The 23,491-nt window shown below is 43.1% G+C and overlaps 1 protein-coding gene across 1 annotated transcript in view; it reads left to right on the forward strand.

The window, feature by feature from the left end:
* The window catches only part of LOC311006886 (proton myo-inositol cotransporter-like), a gene marked incomplete at both ends in the record, with an annotated part of 80,890 nt that overhangs the window by 42,839 nt on the left and 14,560 nt on the right, over window positions 1-23,491 (forward strand). The window contains one exon of the mRNA XM_083999897.1: window positions 7,151-7,259. Coding sequence (XP_083856023.1) covers window positions 7,151-7,259 — 109 coding nt within the window. The remainder of the gene's footprint in view (window positions 1-7,150; window positions 7,260-23,491) is intronic.

Below are 23,491 nucleotides of genomic sequence, written 5' to 3' on the forward strand. Positions count from 1 at the left end.
CCATCCTGTTGTCTGTGAAAGTTCCCTATAACGGCCACTCGTAACTTCCGACCCGTGAACTCGTACCAGATCGAACTGGTATGACTTCACAGGAAGGAAAAACACAAAGTACGAGTTTCCTTGAACGCACCATGAGTTAGCAGCCCCCGCCCTTGTCAGGCATCAATTGGTCCTCGTGCTACGTCACCACATTCACGCGCATCCCTTGGCTGCACACACAGCCCTTCATGCCGTTCTCTCTCCTCATTGGATAACACTTGTATCCCACAAGGAAAATTTTCTCCTCGGGTTACAGCAGAGCAGAGTGACGGAGAGACTCGTGTTTAGGCTGAAATACTTCATGTAAGTGATTGCTGACGGAAAATAGGACTATTTAGGACTTATATTAACAAAAACATTCCACTGATATCTGCTTTAAATCTGTACAAAAACTAAGTTGCAATTGTCATTCATAGCCTAGCAAGTCAGCAACAAGTCACTGCTCCCAGAAAAGACATAAGCTGTGTCTTCATTTAGAGGCTAAATTCCTTTGAAGGATGTGGTCTTCAAGGCCAAAGTTAAATTTAGTTGGAAGCTGTTCAACAGGTGAAAACCAAAAATGTAACAGTGCTCATTGTCTGCTGCCATATGTTTTAATCTTGGGATAGGTGTGGGCCATGAAGGATCCACCTGTTAGAGTCCAAACTGCCCAGGATCTCAAGGAGCCTTTTAAATGGGAAAGTCTAGTTGTGCAGCTGTGACACGGCTCCAGAAGGATCACATAGAAACTACAGCTGTTTAGCACCTAATCCCATGTAGGACCATAATATGTTGTTTTTAAATTAAATTCAGTCACCTTGGCCTTAGAACCAATGGCTTTTGTCTTAATGTCTTAAATGCAGGTAATGTAATGGCTGTATTATTTATCACACAGACAGTTGTATCACTCATTTCATATACTGTACATCTTAGGAGGAAAGTGAATAGTACATTTTCAGACGAGTTTTTATTTTTATTTTTTTGCATAAAACATGTACCCACACTACAGCTAGAGAGATGATGCCCACTTTTGAGCTCAAACATCAACATTTAGGAAACAGCAGTTTCTTCGTAATTTAGTGAAACATAAAACAGCTGCACAGTGGTGGCTCCTTAAACAGCTTTTGCAGCAAAAGTCCTAATTTCTATTCTCCATTAGTCCTGACCTTCCCTTCTGATCTGGACTGTGTAGAGAGTGAGGTGTCAGGATCCCACTCTGACGAGGAAGCGGAGGAGAGGTGAGACAGGAGCGAAGAGGGGGAAGTATGTGGAAGACATAATTAGAGTGAAGGTGGTAAGAGGGCTGCAGATTGGCTGCTCGGGCCTCAGCCCCTGATTGCAGCCTGTTGGGTTACATAAGTGAAGCTGCTTCCAGCCACTTACTTCCCAAGGACACAGCGTTTGATTGAACGGATAGAAGGTGCCACTCCCGTCCACCTTAAAAGCGGTGGCATTCCTCTTTATAGACCGACTCCTGTCTTTGTAATTCCTCATGTGTCTCCATTGACTGCCTCATCTGGCCTCTTTGTTTCCCTGATCGTCCAGCTGCTCCTCTCCTCTTACCACTACGGACCATGTACACATGGATAGAAATGCACTGATTTACAAAAGATTTGTAAATCAATGTGGTAATCAGTCATCAGTTCAGTGAACGGATGCCTGCCGGCGTTCCTAGAAAGCGAGCCGCCATCTGACTCTTTGTTCCTCTCTCTCTCTCCAGCCTGTATATTATTAAGTCGACTGTGGCATGTGTTTGAATACGTGAATAAAAAGAAACATCTGACAGGACTAACGGTGGGAAACGGGTGCTATAATTGGCCGCGGGGGCTGTTATGTTAAAGTAGGGCTTTTCCCAGAAACAAGTAGCTGAGGAAACGAGCTGATAGGAGATTCATTCATGAATATCAAAGAAAAAGAAAAGGAAGAAGAGGGAAACAGGCCTGGTTCTCATTAAAAACATTCCTCAGTCTCCTTCTGCTCACTGTACAAACAAACCCTGTTCTGGTCTTAAAGGTGCAGGATTGATCACACAGCTGTGACCTCAACGTGTTTGTGTGTGTGTGTTATGCAGGTTACATATAGCGTTGTGTGTATCACTGTCACATTCACTGCTCTTCTGTCAAAGGAAGTGGTACAGTACATTGTGATATTTCCCACTGTATTATTCATGTGTTTACCCATAATCTCTGAACACCTGAAAGCATCATTTTCTTGAATGAGGTTTTTGTAGGTACGTGGTCACAAGACAAGATATATTTAGAGTTTTAAACAGAATTGTGTTATCGCGGTACTGCAGGGTAAAATAAATGAAAAATGCAAATAAATGAAGCAGATATCGTTGGAAAGCCTCAATATGGAATACTGATGTGCAATTACCGCAGAGCTATGAGACTTAATCACTGAGCTTGTGGCTTGCTGGTAGCTCGCCGACTTGTTTTTCATTGCCATCCTTCTTTTTCAATATCGCATCTGATTAAATTACAGTTGGGTGGTGTTCAGCTGAGGAAATGAAGCTGTGTGTTCTGTGAGCTTGTGTCGTCTGTGTTTATGCACGTATAGAGTTTGTCTCTATACTGTATGAGTGAGACAGCAAACATGCTTGTTTTTTTGTGTTAATGTGCTTGTATAATGACGCATGATCAAGCCTTCACTTACACTGTGTGTGTATGGTCTCGTGCGATTCTGTTTGTGTGATCAGTGGAATCTGAATGTGTGTTTGCCTGGGTAAATGCAGCTTTTTCTTCAGGCCAGGTCTCAACTCTCTTGATAGTTGACTGCAGCCCATGAATCCTGGTTTCCCTGTTGGCTAATCAGATAAGAGTCCTGTGCTCTGGTCTCTGGGGATCAACCAATCTCACTCCACCCAGGTTAGCGCCATGGAAATGGCTCAGCTCATAAACGCATCCCTTCCTCTCTGCTTCATATTAAACCCTGGCTTTAGAAGCTGAACCCTGAAGTGCTGCAGGATTAATACAGTAGCTCACAGTGAGTCACAACCACAGAGTGCCCGACTGCAAAAATCTATTAGAAACATTATTTTGATTTTTAATCACTAGTTTTGGTCAAGTCCCCCCCAAGAAATCCCATAATGCATCTTGTTCACTGGGTTCTCCCTTCTTAATAAATGCCAGCGCCTTTCAAGCTCTTGTCCATAGTTCGTAATACAGGAGTTTTGTAAAAAGAAAAAAAAAATTAAATGTGAAGGTTGGGGCGCCGTGTGGAACGGTGGCTTGAGCAGGCGCCCCAGTTTGAATCCTGCATCAGGTGGCCCTTTACTGCATGTCATTCCCCCTCTCTCTGCCTCCCCATTTCCTGTCTCTCTCAGCTTTGCTATCAAATAATGGCAAAAAATGCCCAAAAAATACTTAACCCTTACATACTGTTCAAATTTGATACCTTCACAGTATGGTTCGGGTCAATTTTGACCCGGACCAAGAATTCCCTCATAGTAAGTGTTAAATTTTAAGCTACAGATCTATTTAGAATGTTTAAATAGCCTATGACACAAAAAATAATGTTTGATTAAGTGTTAAAAAAAATTTCAGAGAGCAGGGAGAGCGTATTTTTTTTAAAGTTTTACAACACTCGTTTTTGGAGAAAAACATCTACTATTACACAGTATTACATCCTGTTCTACATAAGACATAAACACATAAAATCCATAATGATTTAAATATATTTCATTTAATTTTAAAATGGCATAAACATTGTGGAACTGTTGGAATTCATAATATGACCATGTTTAACCATCGCAACCATTTGGTGCTATATGTTATATGCCAAATGCTATATCATAAGAAATCATATATACATTTATCACTTATAACACAAGAACATTAAATAATAAAATGCCTATTATTAAAAAAATGCACTCTCCCTGCTTTATATATAATATGGTTTTCTTTGGCATTGTCTTCCTGCTCTGACACATTCTAAGATCAGATAAAGGGCCTGTTGTACCAAGTCTCGCTGCCATGATGTCAGTCACTGAAATGTCATGACCCCCCACCACCCTCCCAACGCAAATTGATTCAAATTTGTTACTTTATAGATGATTATATTACGTTGCAGGTGCAGATCTTGTGTCCCTTGACCTCAGATGACTTCTGTTCCCTTTGTGCACCATATATGATCACTACTATGCTGTTTTACTATTTCACTGTTTCGAGGTTTCCCCATGCCCCCTCAAAGACCAGCAGGTGTCTGTCTCTGTGGGAACCTGGGCAAATGTGGTGGCAAGGCAATTTGGCAAGGCAATTTTATTTGTATAGCCCGTTTTTACAAACAGTTTGTCTCAAAGGGCTTTACATGGCGTCATAACAACATCCTCTGTCCTTAGACCCTCACATCCACTGAGGAAAAACTCCATGGAAAACCCTTTTAACAGGGAAAAATCGGAGAAACCTCAGGGTGAGCAACAGAGGAGGGATCCCTCACCCAGGACGGACAGACGTGCAATAGATGTTGTTACAGACAAGAAAACAGTTTACAGTTTGTCACGAGAACTGCCTGTGTTCCCACTTTCTGTGACAGTGTCGAAGTCCCCCTTGAACTCTGTTTCTGTCACCACTGTATGAGTTATACACACAAACATGGCCTGTACAGTTCCACAGTTTCAAGATTCCCTAAAACCTTGACCCACACTGGTGGATCTATAATCCATCTAAACAGATACGGGTCAAATTTGACCCGAAACAGCCTCGGTGTATAAAAATGTCAGCCTAAAAGAACGATGTTTAGGATATTTTTACTGCTGTCAAATGTCAAAACGGGTCAAATTTGACCCGAACAGTATAAGGTCACTACAACATCATCAGAGTTATTTTTCCTAATCATTAGAAAGTTATATGAAGATGTTATAGAACAGTTTCTACAGAGTCATGCCCCTCAGTACAAATAAACTTTGGCAATCAGCCAAGTGAATATTATTGCTACCCTGCTGACAGTAATGAACTTTAACTGTCACATCATCACCCTTGACAAGCGATTAATAACAAACTATTTACTCTTCTCTGGTATTTGGACACAGTCAGGACTGGACTGACTGAAAGTTGGCAACCTACACTGCAACCAGAGCCGAGATCACAATGATGCTATTCACCATAAACAATTTAACAGTATTACTTTCAATTCAAAAATCTGAATCAAGCTAACTTAGTTAGTAGAGATGGGGTTTGATAGCTTTTCAGATCCAGTTCCAAATCTAAATATGAAATTTTAATATTTTATGTAGTTAGTTTCGAGGCCAATGAAGAACTGTTACCGTGCTGTTTTCATTCCACTCAGAACAGTAACCAAACAAAATTCAACTGTCAAATGCTAATTTCAATCGTAGGTGCCAGTTTACAGACGAGTATGACACTGATTAATAGAAACTACAGTAAGTAATTCCAGGGACTAAAGCGTGGATGCTGTTCTGTGCAGGTGGGGGTCCTGACTGTGGCTGAGCTCCAGCTGCAGGAGCTGCAGAAAAGAAACAGAGAAAAGAATAGATTGCTGATGTTAAATGTGGATGTGCAGTTGACTTATTGTTACCTGAGGGTGGATCCTGCTGCAGTTACATACAGAATCTTCAATGGGACAAAGTGCAGTGCAACACCAGCGACAGTCTTGTCTTTGTCAAGTTATACAGCATCCTGGTGCACACAGTGCACAAGTGTCGCTTCATTATCAAGTGAGAGTTTTTTTTAAATAAAAGCAGAGCCTGCTTATGTGTAACTTCTGGGGAAAAAATATAGAAATTATGGCTAAATGCAAGATTATATTTACAAGAAATAAAAGTCCTGAAATTGTTTTTGACTGGCTGACTCACTGTGAAAATTGCCTCTAATTTCATAGGGAAGGATGAAAGTTAAAAAGCCTCCTTCGGTGTTTCAGAAGTGAAAGGAATCAAAGAAGATGATGTACCTTGCTCAGAGTGGTCTGACAGGCAGCCATCAGAAGGAAGGCTGAAGTGTGTTTGTGTGTCAGCGGGGGCCCCCTTCACAGAGTCTGGTCTGCTTGTCAAACAGCTAAAGGAGGCGTCCACCGGTCCAGAGTCCTCCCACGCACAGCTGCTCCCAAACAACCAGCCTGTGTGCAAGTGTGTGTGTGTCTGTGTCATCGTATATTTGCAGGCTCATGCCATCCTTGTTTATGATATGTTTGCATGTTCTTGTGTGTCCTGGCGTTACCTGCGTGGCTCTTTGTGTGTGTATTCAGCCTTGTTTGTCTGATCTCTGTGCACTCTGCGTGCTTCCCTCTTTATCCGACAGCTCCGTGCCTGTCTCTCATCCTATTAAGACTTCTCCTCCCAGAGGAACTGCTCGTCTGTGTGTGTGTGTGTGTGTGTGTGTGTGTGTGTGTGTGTGTGTGTGTGTGTGTGTGTGTGTGTGTGTGTGTGTGTGTGTGTGTGTGTGTGTGTGTGTGTGTGTGTGTGTGTGTGTGTGTGTGTGTGTGTGTGCTTGCGTGTGTGAGATCACAGTCTGGCTCTGTAGCTGAGCCAAGTGGGACTCGGCGAGGCCAAAGCCTGCGTCAAATATTTGTTTCATCCCAAACAGAGATATCCACCATCTGAAAAAGGAAGGAGGAAAAAAAAGAAAAGAGAAAAGCAGCTACTGTGTTGTGCTCATTGTCAGGAGAGACGTTTTGTTTTTGCTCTTTTCCTGTGCCACGGGGAGATCAGAGGTCAGAGCAGCAACCCTGGAGCTAACTAAGCATCAGCATCCTGTTCAAACTTCACTCCGGCAGATGGTTGCTGTCACAGAGGATTGAACCTACTGTGGGTCTTCCAATATGAGGACTCATTATGCTAATTTGATGCCCAAATCATTAATATATTATGAATACGCTAACAGACGTGACAAAATGTGTGTGTACTTTGGAAATATGAAAATATCATCTTGCCAAGAGTTAGATGAGAAGACATTAACATACAGCTGGTCCCTTGTTAGCTTTTTGCTGAAAATGTCCAGTTGTCATGCTCACGCTGGCCTTTCTTTGGTAGCGGGTTAGACCTCGGGGTTCTTGCCCCTCTTTAGGGTGGGGTGGCTGATGTTGGAGGGAAACTCTATTTAGGCCGGCGCATGTTTGGCAGCGAGGTCCCGCTGAGGTTGAAATTAATTTCTTGCTGTGCCTCCGCTTGTGCCTCCAGATGGCCCGGTGATCTGGCGGATGCTGACCTACCCCCCGACTCGGCGAGCCCTCCTGGTGGGCTGTGGTCTTCAAATGTTCCAGCAGCTCTCAGGAATCAACACCGTCATGTGAGTGAAAAACTGCACACACACACACCACGGTTTTTAACTCAGTTGTTCTGTAGTCTGAAATCTTCAATGTTCAGCGTGCAGTATACAGTCTAGTAGTATGCAGGGCCGGTTCTAGGACTTTGGTGGCCCTTAACAAGATTTTGTCCGTGGCCCCAAAACACTCCAAGCGCAAACAGTCAATCACATACACAGCTTACAACTGAATGAACTGCCACACAAACATTTTCAGGTGTTAACCCTTCTGATCATGTGCCCCCCCGCCCCGCCCAGTTGTGGCCTTAAAGGTACAATATGTAAGAAATCTAAAGCAACTGGCTGTAAAATCGTCCTACTATGTCACAGAGACAGTAATAATGTTCATATAACATGATGAACTCACCAACAACAATCCTACAGCCAAGATATTCGCATTAAAAAAAGATTTTGCAGATGCAAATCATGTCTATGTTTTGAATTTCTATGGTTGGCATGTGTCGCCACCCAGCGCTCTCTCCCTGTCACAGCATCAGTGGCATTTCAGACTCTGGGTTGCCAGTTAGCTTCCACTGAGCTGCAGCTACGGCTGGGAGATAAAACGGATTGTGAAAAAAAAGATTGTGTTCTATTATCGGTTATTATGGTCATATTTCCTTGATATCATATGGTAGAAATAAGCGGCATGTCACTCTGCCGTTTGATACACAGCTTGCTGTAGTGAGCATGTAGCCTAGTTAGTTTGAGCTGCTGCTAAAGCTAAAGCAAAGAGAAGCTAAAGAAGAATTACAAAGTGAAAGTTAGAAAAGAGGGAGGAAATGTGGCCAAATGGAGCCGATGGTAAATGAAGTGATGGTGAACGTGTGGAGCGGTTCATGACATGAGTCTGTCCCGCCGGTCAGGTCGCCTGTCTCCGGTGGCGACGACGGCGACAACGACTGGAGGGGAACCGTAAGTTTCGCTTTTACCCACCACGTCTCTCCCTCGACGCAGAGGGGAGGGGGGAGGAGCAGGCGCGGATTAATGCACAGGCTGACCTAGGCTGCAGCCTAGGGGCCCCGCGTGTGGAAGGGCCCCGGGATTGGTCAGATTATGTGGTCACGGAGCCGCAATGTTAGAGAAAAAACAGCGGAGGCCCGACAGCAGAGCGCAAGGTGGGAGAAAGAAAAAAGAGAGACCAACAGCCTATAAACTGAGATCCATGGGCCAAAACAACTCAATCACCTCTCTGATGAACACTGAGAGTGAGTTACATCATGATAGCCGAAGTTACACGATTATACGGGGCGATCGTTCATTTGTAGAAGGATATTGTTGTTGTTGTTGTTGTTGTAAAGAGCTGGGTTTTTTTTTTTTTTTTTCAATTGCCCGTTCATTCGGCAGGGCGGGGGGCAGAAACACGGTGCACCTCAGAGTTATGATGTGAAGGATGTGTTTTTGCTCCTCATGTTCCCAGAGAACTTGTTCTACCTTTGTTGTAGCGCTGCTCCCGCTGTCGTCCTTTTTTTCCAGCTGCCGTCCTTACTCGCGCTAATGTTTAAATCCCACCGTCACGTCATGTTTTTTTTTGTAACCCTTTATGAAATGACAACCGTGTAGGCCTGCTGTCTCTAAACAATAGAGAAGAGAAATGTGCAAGAATATAAAGTCTCCAGAGAAACTTATCCCAATCAAATCCGTTTGCAGTGCCTTCTTGTTCTGTAGTCCAGCTCACACGCGTCCTTCATACAGGGCCGGCCTTAGGATTTTGGGGGCCCTAAACATGATCTTGTTTGTGGCCCCCAAAACACTCCAAGTGCAAACACCAAATCACACACACTGCTTACAACTGAATGAACAGACACACACAGACATGTTAATGTCTGAGACCAATTTCTTGACTTTTACTTATTTTCTTTAATTCATCTTTTTAACCGTCTAGGCCCCAGAGTTTATTTAGGAAAATATTAAGTTTGGATTTCAAGATTTCACAAGGCTGTAGATTGCAAGTGGTGAGGGATACATCTATGGTATAAATGAGAAAAATATTCATAATGACCTAAAGTTTGTGATGGCTAGGAGTACATTTACTCATCTATTTTTTATTTATTTATTTATTTTTATTTATTTTATTTAAGGACAATGGACAAGGACAATGCACATTAATGAACATAATAAAATGTAAAGGTGCCAGTGTTAGCCAACGGCTAGTTCCCGACTGTAGTCCTCCTGGCAAGGTGTTAAAAGCCATTCTAATTTGCATATTGTGACATCACCAGGTAGCAGCCACATTGGATTACGTGACTTTCAGTAAAACTGAATTTGAAACATAGCCTATTTACATAGGAAAAATATTTCTTTCTGTACATTTACAGTCTGCCACACGGGGACACACACACACACAGTGTTTCTCAACACCTGAAGATCCCTTCCTGTTCAGCTTCGAGCTGCGGGAGCCCCTGAAAGAGGAGTGGCTGCGCTCCAGTCAAACTCTTTTTTTCTCAGATATTTTGCTTAAAAACATACCCACAAATGACGTCAGGATTGAAACTGAGTGTGTTCACCAACTAATGGTACCAAGCAGTAACAATATAGGGCAGTAGATTTAAAGATATGGGCTGTTTTAACCAGGAATGCTGCCTGTCGCAATAATGCGACTTTGGCGCAAGTACCATAGCCTTCTAGGTTAAGGTATTTGCAGATGTATTTGTATGGATTTATACAACTTTATTAGCTTTATTGGCCTTTATTAGCTTTATATGCCGCTGCTGCTGCATAAGGGGGCCCCACAGAAAGAATAGCCTAGGGGCCCATGACTACCTTAATCCGCCTCTGGGGAGGAGGGGGGGCGGTGTTTCGTACCCATGCAGGGAAGTTACATAGTGCGGTTTCAGCCGACGCGACCCGGCTCAGGCTGCAGCGGCAGCACCGTTCATCCTATAAACCATTTTTCTACCATTGCAGTGAGTTTGGAAACATTATTTTAAGGCCAAAAAACTCTGCAATGTTACTTTAACATTGAAACTTTTGAAGCAGCCGTAGTTGTATGTGAAAGTCCATCCAGACATAGAGTTTGGGTTGACTTTGGCTGTTTGCCATATTTAAAAGTTACCTCGGAGTCTTCTGCACCCAGAAGCTCTCTTTTATTCTTTTTTATCTTTCCAGCAATTTGTGAAAAAAATGGGAAAATAACTCATGCAAATCGTCGGTTATAAAAGCAATTACAGTCTGCAGTGATTTCCATAAAACAACCTCACATTCATTAATGAATCTTTCTCCTGCTTCATCTCCATCAGTTCTGTTTCACGTTGACTCCTCCCTTTCTTCATTGACGCATCTTGGAAAAATATAACGTACCTCAGTAGGCTATTCGTGGAATTCCAGCTTTGTATGGCGGTGCCGATTCTCCTACAGACTGAGATTTGTTGTTGCTGTGTGAACACTGAGCAACACCCACCCGTGGCTTTTGCACAAAAGGTCAAGTGTGTGGTGTGGACTGCCTTCACAGGGGCCAGGCCGGTCAAACAGGTCCAATTACAGTAGAGTGGTAAAATAGAAATAAAAATAAACAGTCTTTTCTTTTAATGGCACAAAAATAGTTTGCGGTGACAGAAGTAAACACCACAAAAAAGTAATTTAATGAGTTAAAACACTACGCGTATGAATGTATGAGCTATAAACAAGTCACAGAAAAATGTAGTTTAACTTCATTTAGTTCACAACACTGCCTAAGCACATCTTGAACAGATTTTCCTATTATATATTATATATTCCTGTATCCTATATTTCCTACTGTATATTACAACACACTTCATCACACAGTTATTATGTTATTATATTATAGTAAATACAGTATGGGAAACTGTTTGGATTGCTGATATTGGGGAAATGTCCCTGTGTCCATTGAAGCCTCGTGTTTCTGTCATGGATCAAAGTGGAGATTCTGTAGTGTGACTGGATCATGTTGTCACCGACAAGGAGACTGTGTGTGTTTGTGTGTGTGTGTGTGTCCTCCACTCTCAGGGTTCATCAAAACAATGATGATTCATGACACTGAATCCAAGTGTTACCTGTCTTCCTATTCAACACAGGAGGGATCTAGACAGATGTATTTGGCTCAGGAGCACAGTATTAAATCACAAAACATTTCTTTCATCCTTCATAACGGCGGCGTGCAGCAGGGAGCCGTGGCCTCGTTGCATTACTGCCCACTTGGCTGTGAAGGGACGGGGGCCACCTTCTCCTCTTTTCTTCTTTTTATCTCTCCATCCGAGGAGATTGTGCCATCCGTCTCTGTCTCACCTCCCCTCTGAGATGAACTATATTACAGGCTCTGTAAACAATCTGTGGATATGTGCTGTTGCTTAGCAACCTGGCAGAGGTGAGAGTAATAGGATAAGTGTGTGTGTGTTTGTGTGTGTGTGTGTGTGTGTGTGTGTGTGCACGCGTGTCTGCATGCATGTGTGATTTCATTTGGTACTATGGACTTAACCAACCGCGCATGTGCACCTGTGTGACATATGTGCGCTCACGTAGATGAGTGAGGTGTGTGTGTGAGACTGGAGGTATGTCTGTCTGCTGTGTGTGTGTGGTGTGTTTCCTGAGACATCCACAGTGGATGAGAGATCTTGTTATCCGTCTCGCTGTCCGTCTGTCTATTGACTGTGTCACTCTCTCTGTATATTCATCTTCATCTCCTGTAGCCAGCAGTGTGAGGAGCAGAGAGGACAAACTGAATCTGTCACAGATCTGTCCTGACGCACCTCTCTGTCTCTCTGTCTCTCTGTCTCTCTGTCTCTCTGTCTGTCTGTCTCTCTGTCTCTCTGTCTCATGCTCCTGCCAGTCTCCCAGTCTGTCTAGTAAAGAGTTTATCTGTCAGCGCTGACCCATTTTTACACCAAGCATTAACACATCTCTGATCAAGATGGTGCCAAGATTGTGTTGTGTTTACACCTGGCATTAAAATGCAGTCTCTGGTCCACAAATTGAAATCTGATTGCCCTTTCATTTGGAAAGCTACCCACTGAGTCCTCCTATGGTGATAAATACGTCCTGCACAAGTGACATTAAAGGCCTCATCCTGCTGACTGTCAATTGTTGACACCTGTCTCACAGTTTGAGTTGTTTGCTGTGGTTGGGTTTTTTATTTATTTAAGTCAACTGGGATGATACAATCACAGGATGATGTGTTGTGTTTTCAACTGGACATGATTGAAATTGGCAAACAGTGATCTGAGACTGGAATCAAATCTAGGTCAGAGGTGTAGAGAGTGTGGCTAATGGCCTCCCAGCAGCCCTGTTCAGAGTAGACCACAACCATTTGAATCTCAACAAAACACACCTGTTTCATGGCTGTATTTTGAACAGCTGTTGTTGTCACTGACAAACTCTTATTGACACACATTCAGTGCATGTAGCCCCGCCTACTGGATAGCTGGAAAGCAGTTGTGTTAAGGCTTTCAGTAATTGCTAGTTAAACACGTCCAACCATGGAGTCATGGATCCCACCAACTCATCTAACAAAAGCATGCTGCCAATACGGTGTCAAGCATCAACAGCTAAAGACCCTTATGTACACACGCAGGCACACTTTAAGCTGATAATGTGAAGCTAAAGCTCTAATCAAGTATGATAAGCATTTATTCTAACCTGTAGAGCTAAAAACAATTATAGTTACAGTTAGTCCTGTACTGACAGGTCTAACGCATTGACCCAGAGGAACATTTTAAACAAGTACAGACTGAACACACAGTGCTGAGTTATAATCACAGAGTTCATCACAGAAATATCAACTTTCAAGATGTGATTACGTGACGTAATCGTTGAGTGACTGTTGTTTATTGTTTGCAGAAGCACGATGGAGAACGAACCTGAAAACAACGTTTTCTAGCCTTGTGTACATAACCGTGCTTGTGCGCATGCGTGACCAAGTGTACCGTGCTCAAGCACATCTCTTCCAACCGAACCAGGCCAGGGAAGTGTACCGTACTCCAGCACGGTACACTTGCACTTACATTTGCCAAATAATCCGAACTTTAGGGGGCAAAGGTGTGATAACCCTTTAATTTACATTATGATAATGTCACGAAATAGCCTAGAAATAATGGTCAATTTCATAGTAATGTTGAGAAATATAGACAAGAAATAACAATTGGGTAGAAATAGTCCAGAAATATCTGTCAACTGCAAAGACTTGGTGGAGAAAAATTCTGGCCTTTCCCAAAAAAGTTCAAAGCATGAAAAGCATGTGTAATCTTTTGCCTTTGTGCAAAACATGACATTACTATGAAACTGACCTTTATTTCTAGGCTACTTCTTGACATTACTACACAATTAATTGTTATTTCTTGGCTATTTCTTGACATTATCACGTAATTAGCGGCCGGTAAATTAAAGGAGTACCAAATGTGCTTATGGGCACAGTACACTTGCCTAGTGTGAGTGCGCTCTAAGACAAAATACACCTTGTATTATTCATGTAACTGCTGGGAATAACTCCTGTTCATTTGATTTCAAAACAAAATGTCAATGAAATGCGAATTGTCAGGTTCTGAGTAAAAAAAAAACTGGGCCGGTGCAATTTGGAGACATTTTACCCGTAGATGACAAAAGCAGCAGGAAGCGCAGTGGGCAAGGAACAGCAGATGCTCCAGTACAACTGAGCAATATTACAACTGAGCCAGGACACTAATGGGCAACAAGGTGCAGCTGTGGAGGCAGCAGGTCAGGGCTGACCAGGGATCAGCCTACAGGTGTACAGAGCAGGAACTTTACTCTACATACTCATTAGGACCAGACTCTGAGTGGGGTGAAGAACTAAATGATAAAACAAAACATTTAGAGCAACCGATGCTTTAAGTGTGAGTTTCTGATCTTATTAACTCCTCAGTTGAAGTTGAATTCATGGATGGTGGATACAGGCTCACACACTACACCTTCCTCTTTATATTCTGCAGTTCCTTATCAAATGTGTAGTATAATGTAAATGATTTTAGATGCTAATAAGTGAGGGAAGAAGAAAACACAGTCAGAGAAACACAACACACACACACACACACACACACACACACACACTGTAACACCAGGCAGAAGGAAAAGGGGGGGAAGGGAGAGGCTGTTACCATGACAATGCTCACCATCCACTGATGAAAATAATGTAAAGAAAAGAGAAATTAATCTAGTCCTCAAAATTGATAGCTCAATTTCCAATGCTTGTCTGTCCCCTAGCATACAGTACATGGTGGACCTGCTCCATGAGGATTCCTCCCATCAACGTCTGCATTGTGTCTTTCAGTCTTTATTAATACCTGTCTCTTCCTTTTTCTTTCTCTTTTTTTCAAGTACTGATATCACTCATCCTGTGTGCGTGTTTCACCTGGCTATATTTTGCCAGCCTGTCTGTCTACTACCTGTCTTTTTGTTCCCATGCGAAGCTGCCAGACCAGCCCTATTAGCCGGTGAGATATAAAGGAGGTCTGGGGAGCCAGTAAATCAGCCAGGCTTAGAGACAAGCTCCACTCTCCCTGTCCCCAGCTGCTTTCCCTGATTAAAACCACCGGGCTGGCACAGCCAAAGAAAGAAAAGGGCAGTGAGGGAAGCTGGCAGACTGGCAAAGATATAAAAAATGCAAAACCAAACTAGAACGGCACATTTTGTCCGTCACTCCGCGCTGACAGACCTTGTTTGCAGGTTGCTCTTCTTCTTCTTGGTCAAATATGCTCAGACGGGGGCCGTGTGACTCAACAAGCGAACGAGGGCAAAGGATCAGCTGAAGTTGTAATCGATTAGCCAGTCCAACAAAATGAAGCCTCTGACAATCCAACAATCCATTTGATTTAGTTAGTTAACAGATTGGCCACAGATCTGCCCCAGCAGAGCTGACTCATACAGGGAGATCATTGCTGCCTCTTAGAAATGTTTGTACAGCTAAATCCCAGGCTGTCCAAGGCACTCACAGGTAATTCAGAGGATATTCCTGATGTCATTCGTTCCGCCCAATATTATTCTATAGTTTAATTGATTAAAGAAGTTCTCTGCATGTTTTTCTTTCCATCTGTCCCCCGTGTGGAGGTCACATGTTTTTAATTGTGGCTCAGGTGCACAGAAAGCAAGAAGGGGCTGGAGCGCTGTCAGTGAGAGTAGATAGTGACAGAGAGGCTGTGGATCCAGTAGTCGCTCTCGTCACACCGTATCCCGCTGAGATCCTGTCTTTGTTCCATTCACTTAACACAGCTGACGTACAGCTCAGGAGACGCACAACACTCTGCCAAATGGATATTTCATCCCAGTTGAAGCAGATCAGGGATTACTCCTCCAAATCATATTCCTACATTCCACATAGCAGCGATCAGTACCGATCAGCACAGGTACAGAGGCTTCCTCTCAGGACGATGGTGTTTTACTTGCACGCAAATTAAACCTGATCCATGTCCAGATCAAACACTTGAGTTTTCTCGGCGGCATCGGAGTGCTGTCAAATCGCATGCATTTATGCAGGCATCTTCAGATGAACCTCATCCAAACTCCTGGTGCGGCCGTGATATTCCACAGAAACAACTGAGAACTGTGGCCAACATCCAATTTGATGAAACAGACTGGCCAGGCCCACAGGCAGCTGCAACTACCCAAACTATCCATCCATTAGCTTTACCACTTATCTGTGCAGGGTCACTGGAAAGGCCAGAGCCAATCACAGCTGACATTGGGGCGAGGGTCAGGTATGTGATTTTCTATATATTACTTTGTTTTCTGCTATAGCTCCTTTGGCTATCATCATTTCTGATAGACTTCCTGTACGTTCAGAAAAAGGAAGTTAGAACGTCAAAAGAACCATTTACTTTCTATGTCTCACTTCACAGCAGCGTGCCGGTTGGCGGCTCGTCTTGTGCGTTAGTAAAAGGAATAGGAGGAGCTATTCCCAAGTGCAGGAGGTTTTAACAACAGCAGCAGTGGAGTTTGCCATCCTTATAGGGAAATAAAAAAAGACAGTGCTTGAACAAAGATATATGACATTATGTTACATTGAGTGATATTAAGCATCATTGAATATATTTTGTGAAAATACGAAGGAATTGCATTGCTAACTGGCTTCATAGCATGCAGCCCTCCACACAAACATGCTAGCTGCAGGGCGCCAAGTGGCACAGGAGGTTGAGCAGGCGCTCCATGTGCTGAGGCTAAAGTCCTCGCTGCAGGCGGCCCCGGTTCGAATCCTCCTGCATGTCATTCCCTTCTCTCTGCCTCCCCATTTCCTGTTTCTCTCAACTCTGCTCAAATAAAAGCATGAAAAGCCAAAAAAAAACATGCTAGCTGTGTATTTAAAGCTGGGATGGGCAGGATTTGTTTTTAAAACAAAATATTAACTTGTGTTTTTGCATTCAGCTACACTATCAGTGACGAAAAGTCTGTGTGTTTGGGGCGATCATAGTGTTTCTCTATGTCTCCGTATGCAGCCTGCTCCCAGTATCTTTGAACAATCAACTCTATTTTGGTCTGGGGGTTCCTGATTGGTTGAAGGACTGGCCCTTCAACCAATCAGGAACCCCTAGACCAGAATCGATTTGATTGGTCAAAGATACCGGGAGCTGTAGGCCTGATTTCAAAACAAATCCTGCCTACCCCAGCTTTAATCAGTATCATCGCCATCAAAGTGTGCACAAACTTAGTGTCGTTGAACTGTCTGTAGCTCTACTGTACTGTAGGTCTGAATGCCCAGTTCCACTTTATTATGTATGGTACCACACACAGGTCAATGTAAGTGTTCTTGATAGCTTTGATATACTTAGAACGTCAAAGGAACCATTTACTTTCTATGTCTCACTTCACAGCAGCGTGCCGGTTGGCGGCTCGTCTTGTGCGTTAGTAAAAGGAATAGGAGGAGCTATTCCCAAGTGCAGGAGGTTTTAACAACAGCAGCAGTGGAGTTTGCCATCCTTATAGGGAAATAAAAAAAGACAGTGCTTGAACAAAGATATATGACATTATGTTACATTGAGTGATATTAAGCATCATTGAATATATTTTGTGAAAATACGAAGGAATTGCATTGCTAACTGGCTTCATAGCATGCAGCCCTCCACACAAACATGCTAGCTGCAGGGCGCCAAGTGGCACAGGAGGTTGAGCAGGCGCTCCATGTGCTGAGGCTAAAGTCCTCGCTGCAGGCGGCCCCGGTTCGAATCCTCCTGCATGTCATTCCCTTCTCTCTGCCTCCCCATTTCCTGTTTCTCTCAACTCTGCTCAAATAAAAGCATGAAAAGCCAAAAAAAAACATGCTAGCTGTGTATTTAAAGCTGGGATGGGCAGGATTTGTTTTTAAAACAAAATATTAACTTGTGTTTTTGCATTCAGCTACACTATCAGTGACGAAAAGTCTGTGTGTTTGGGGCGATCATAGTGTTTCTCTATGTCTCCGTATGCAGCCTGCTCCCAGTATCTTTGAACAATCAACTCTATTTTGGTCTGGGGGTTCCTGATTGGTTGAAGGACTGGCCCTTCAACCAATCAGGAACCCCTAGACCAGAATCGATTTGATTGGTCAAAGATACCGGGAGCTGTAGGCCTGATTTCAAAACAAATCCTGCCTACCCCAGCTTTAATCAGTATCATCGCCATCAAAGTGTGCACAAACTTAGTGTCGTTGAACTGTCTGTAGCTCTACTGTACTGTAGGTCTGAATGCCCAGTTCCACTTTATTATGTATGGTACCACACACAGGTCAATGTAAGTGTTCTTGATAGCTTTGATATACTTAGAACGTCAAAGGAACCATTTACTTTCCATGTCAAGCGGGCCCGTTTTTTAAAATTTGAATTCACGTGATATCCAGTAAAGGCCGGCATAAACAGCTCTCAATTGCAATTTAATTATAAGTTGATCATTAAAGGGATAGTTCAACATTTTGGCAAATTGGCCCATTGCCATAATCCCTATAGTCATATGTAGCAGTAGGTTCGTTACCTTTAATTGTTGGTGTAAGCTATTTTAGAACGGCGGAGCAGAGCAGCGAGCTGCTCAGGGCTATGCTATGGAGGCTAAAGGGATTTCTTGGTTTTCCTCATCAAACTCATCAAATACACAACCCAACAACTCGTCGTGGACAAGTTGTGACCTGCACATTCACCACGCTATGAAATAATAACAGAATGTTACGAGACGGAGTTGTTTTAGAGGGAAATTCATGCAAAACCGCTGATGCATGTTGCAGTTTTTCAGCAAGCAGACTCTGTATTTACCCTGTATTTACCTCGGAAACGGCTCAGTTTCGTAACGTTCCGTTATTGTCTCATAGTGTGGTGAATGTGCAGGTCACAACTTGTCCACCAGAGTGTTGTGGAGTTGTTGGATTGTGTTGATGAGTTTGATGAGGGAAACCAAGAAATCCCATTAGCCTCCATAGCATAGCCCTGAGCAGCCTGCTGCTCCACTCCACCGTTCTAAAAACAGCTTACACCAACAATTAAAGGTAACGAACCTACTGCTAGGATTATGGCAATGGGCCAATTTGCCAAAATGTTGAACTATCCCTTTAATTGTGGGGAGCTCAGCCCAGTATATGAGGCAGCAGCTCAACATGAAACATCATCGTAGCATCCATGTAATAGATTTCTCAAGAAGCCCATAAAGCCACACAAAGCAGCTGACTGCCTCCATGTGCCTCCACCTGGACAGCTACTTTGTCCAGTTGATGTGATTATAGATGAAAAGCTGCAGAAACAGTCAGGTTTCACATCAAAGGCTCTTTTGTAGCCACAGACATAATATTAACTCCTATAAACTGCAGAATGTGCACCATGACAGGTTTGTGGGAACATGCGCACCGTCACACAGCCATCACTACTTTTTACAGCAGCTTGATTTGAACTCATATGTCAGAGCCACTCTCCCAGGCTGTTATGTGAATAACATGCACTCAGACCTGTCAGAGAACCCCGTCAGATGAGAGATGGATTTGTCAATAATACATCTCACTGGAACCAAAGAAGTGTCAGGTGCTGTGTGTGTGTGCTGCTTGTCCCTCTGCCCACATGAGTTGTGTCTCACAGTGTCTGCCAACCAATGAAGTGATGGATGGATGTAGAGGCCACTTAGATAGATAAATGGATAGACGTGGGTTTTTCAAAACTCCCTTTCCTCTTCTTTATCCACCATAACTGCCTCGTTTTTTGAGTCATGAACATGGAACAATGTGGTGCAGCCATGGGTCAAATTAGATATCATCCCTCTTCTTTATCAGCTGGATCATTTTAATTCAATTAGCCACATGATCGTGCATGTAAAGGTCACGGGGCTGGTGGGGACTGCTCTGTGTGTTTTTGTGATTATGTCTTGTCTTCGGACTGCACTGAGAGGAAAGAAAAAGTGGGTGGAGGGAGAGATGACAGTGATGGTGATGAGGTGGAGGACGCTGTGGAAAGGGGATCAAGACAGATGACAAAGGCTGGTGAGGTGGGGAGGGGATAGATTTTATAAAGGAAAGCAGAGAAAGGGAACAAAATATATTGAGCACAGGATGGAAGAAGCACCTCTTTCCTTCGTTTTTTTCCTTGTTCCTTTGGTAGAGTTTGTGACAAGATTTTTGAAAAGTGAGTCTAGGCTGTACAAGAAATATCAGGTGCTTGTTGCCAAGGAAAACCAGCTCCATTACCCCAACAGTCACAAAAAACAAGCAAAAGCACGACAGGTGTCTTTAGCCTTGACAATGAAGAGTATACATATACAGTACAAAGAGCCACATTGCAAACTATCCCCGGTTGTTGTCCCTGTCATGTACGAGCAATAAACTATACGAGTTTTCATTAGCTGCTGCAGGCAACATTTTGTCTGTTCACGGCTTGAATTTCTTAGCAGAGAAACGAGGAGATAAGTGGTGAAAGTTCCAGGTGTGATCATCTTGAAAGGTGTGGATATCTTGACACATTTTCCCTTGCTCTGCAAGAAGTAGTCAGAGTGTTGGTATTTATCTGAAATTCGGGTACTACTATTACTTTTTTGACAAAGACAGAATATTTTAAAATAAATTAACATTTAAAGGTAGTAGACAATGTAGCTGTGCACATTGGTGAATTAAAAATCGTTTTTTGTGCCTGTACTTTCTCTCCTATGACAATAAAGAGCTAAATTAGAGCTATGAGGTAACTTTAAGACACTGCCAAACTATAGCCTGTCACATCTGAATAAGTTAGCTTAACAGTTTCTTCTCCATGTTCTTATAGTTCACTCAGACCTCAGCATTGCTCTGTGTGGTTACATGCTGTCATTCCGACATCCCACCATTCCGACAAGGCTTTCAATATGAGGAAATGTGCGTTACTCAATAGGTGACTCCCTTCTTTAAGACATAGCCTACTGATAGAGGAAAACCCACATGGATGGGTTACATGCTGCCAGGTCACCGACACTGTATTTCTGCTCACTTACTTACCTACTATTTTGATAATAGATTATTAAAGTTGGTTTACGAGGTTGTGGAGTCCCTCTGCTTAAAAATCAGTGAAATCTGCACTGGACAAACATAGGCAAACTGCTATTTTGCGCGAAAATTGTCAGAATGATGGGATGTTTAATTAAAGGATTAAGTGTTGCCATTCAGACAATTAGGGCCTAATGTTGGAATGGCGGCATGTCAGAATGGCGGTTGCCCCCCATGGTTGTGTGTAATTCCGCAGCAGAGTGCAGACAGGGACTAGTCTGCCTGTCTAGCCTCTACCTGCTCTTTTTTACTAAACTTTACCAACTCCTTTCATCATTGCCTAAGCCCAACCAGTGCAAAATCTTTTGGGGAAAAAATACGATATTATAAGAATTGTCGGAGAAGCAGGATGTTTAAAAAAAGAAAAAAATACTGTCATTCCGACCATAGGAGGCAAAATTTGTCGGAATGATGGGACGTTTGATAGAAAATTAATTGTTGCCATTTAGACAATTAGAGGCCTATGTCGGACTGGTGGGATGTCGGAATGGCCGTTGCCCCTCGCCTTCCCTTTGTGCTGATTTTTTGACTTCAAACTTTTCTACTATCCCCCTGAGGCTAGATGGCTAACATTGCTAACATTTGAGCTTCTAATGCCTGGGATATGCAGTAGGCCTACAGTATGTTACTAATTGAAATAAAAGAATAGAGGCACAGAAATACAAAAACATTGAATGCAAATCCTTATTTCATTCTATAAAGGACTGAAATTCAATGAACAAAAATTAAATTTCTAGAGAGACTGAAAGTTGTGGTTTTACAAGCGTCTATTACGTTAATATGATATATCTGTTGCTGTAGGTAGGCAACTGGGCATTTTGCTGTTGACACAGGCCAGTTGGCCCTCACAGATGGTCCCACAGACAAATGTCATGTTGGAAATGTCACGAAACGCCGGTTTTACATGGTCACTCTGCTGGCAGGCCTGCCAGGAGCTGGCAGACACCTCCTTGTTGTGTGTGTGTGTGTGTGTGTGTGTGTGTGTGTGTGTGTGTGTGTTATGTTGCCAAGAAAATGCCGAAATCCATACCAGAAAGACTTTGTGTGCCTTCATGTGTTTGTGTGTTCCCAACGTGCTGCTAAGCAGTTTAATCAGGCCTGTCTCCTGCTCTGTGGACTCGCAGCATGACCTCTTTAATGAGAAATGTTCCTTCTAATCAAATGCACAGACACATCACACACACACACTGCATGCAGGATTGTCATTTATGAAGCCCTGTTATTCTATAGATAGAGAGGTATTTATAGACACGTGTTATCAAGACATCACACAGTGTCTTGTACAATAAGTTATGCAAAACATGGCTCAGTTTAGTCACTTGTTAGTTTATGTCCAAACCTAATCTAGCCATAAGATGACAATACAATAGTAACCCTGGCGATGATCAGTATGCCGGTGGAATGTTCCTGGTAACAATGCGAGCCGAGGTACATTAGGTGTGCTGGTGTACAGTAGGTGCACTATGGGTTGTATGGTTGTTGAGGTTGGAGGAGCTGTTGTTGTAGACGTCTGTTGTGTAGTTGTTTCACTGTCTCTTGTGATCCCTGTCATACTTGTGCCATTGACTCCTGTCCCTGCATCCCTCAGTTTATAGAGGAGGATTACATAAATATGGATGACGGATGGTGCAAACACAGCTAATAAGCTACAATGGCTTCCTCCATCCTTTGGATAGGACAGATCTCCACTCCATCAAAAGTCACTGCTGTCAGTGGGCTGCTAGTGGTCAATGGTGCAAAGTCATTCTGCCTGTTAAAGTAACAGGAAGAACAACAGAGATGTCAGTCAAGCGCAGTCAGTACACAGCCACACAGTCTGAACAAAAGACTTAAATTGGCAAAGTTATGTACAAGTTTTGAATTGAATGTTTCTTTTCTCAATCTTTTGCCATGAAATTGCAGAATTCCATCACTTGTGTCCCGAGAAAACCTTTGTCAGAGGCAGCACCGACAAGAAACTATGCCAAGCACGGTCGGCTTTAGTTGGTAACACTGTAAATACTGAGTGATTGCTGCTGTTGAATTGTAGCGATGGTTTTGTTGGCGATATACATTGTTTTCAGCCAGGCAGAGGTAAGTGTGTTTTTATTCTGTGAAGACAATAGACGTCTGCAGATGTTACACCCAATGCCTGTGTGTGTGTGTGTGTGTGTGTGTGTGTGTGTGTGTGTGTGTGTGTGTGTGTGTGTGTGTGTACGGTGTGTGTGTGTCTCTGACTCTGAATCAGAACAACCAATCTGTGGTTGTTCCTATTTGGGCTGAGCGTTTATGTTCCAGAGCATAAATGTGATGCAGCTCTGTTGTTCATCTGCATTCATTTGAAAAATGGGCCAGTTCCCAAGAGAATCTCTCTCTCTCTCTCCCTCTCTGGCTCACACACTCTCTGTCTCTCCCTATATCTTTTCCTGTATGTCCATTTGTTGTTGCTTTCACACCCACATCCCTCCATCTCTGCTTTCCCCATCCATTCATTCTCCTTCTCACCTTTCAGTCCTTTTCTCACTTCCTTCCTGCTGCTCTCTCTCTCTTTCCTTGCCTCCCTCTGTTTCTTCGCTCTCACACCTCGTCACTTACTCTCTTACTCACAGAGCCGCTCACTCGTTCATTTTCACCCACTCACTCACTATTTGCCCACTGAAACACACACTTACTCTTGTTTGTTGTTTCCTCCATCATCCCCTCTCTCTCTCTCTCTCTGGCTGTTGCCTTACAGTTGATCCCTCCGTTGATCTCCCTCTAAATCCATACTATTTAGTTACATAATTAGATCAACGCTCTGTCAATAAGCAGCACTCTGTTAGAGTGT

Source organism: Trachurus trachurus (genome assembly GCF_905171665.1).
Source record: "Trachurus trachurus genome assembly, chromosome: 23".
Taxonomy (NCBI): Eukaryota; Metazoa; Chordata; class Actinopteri; order Carangiformes; family Carangidae; genus Trachurus; species Trachurus trachurus.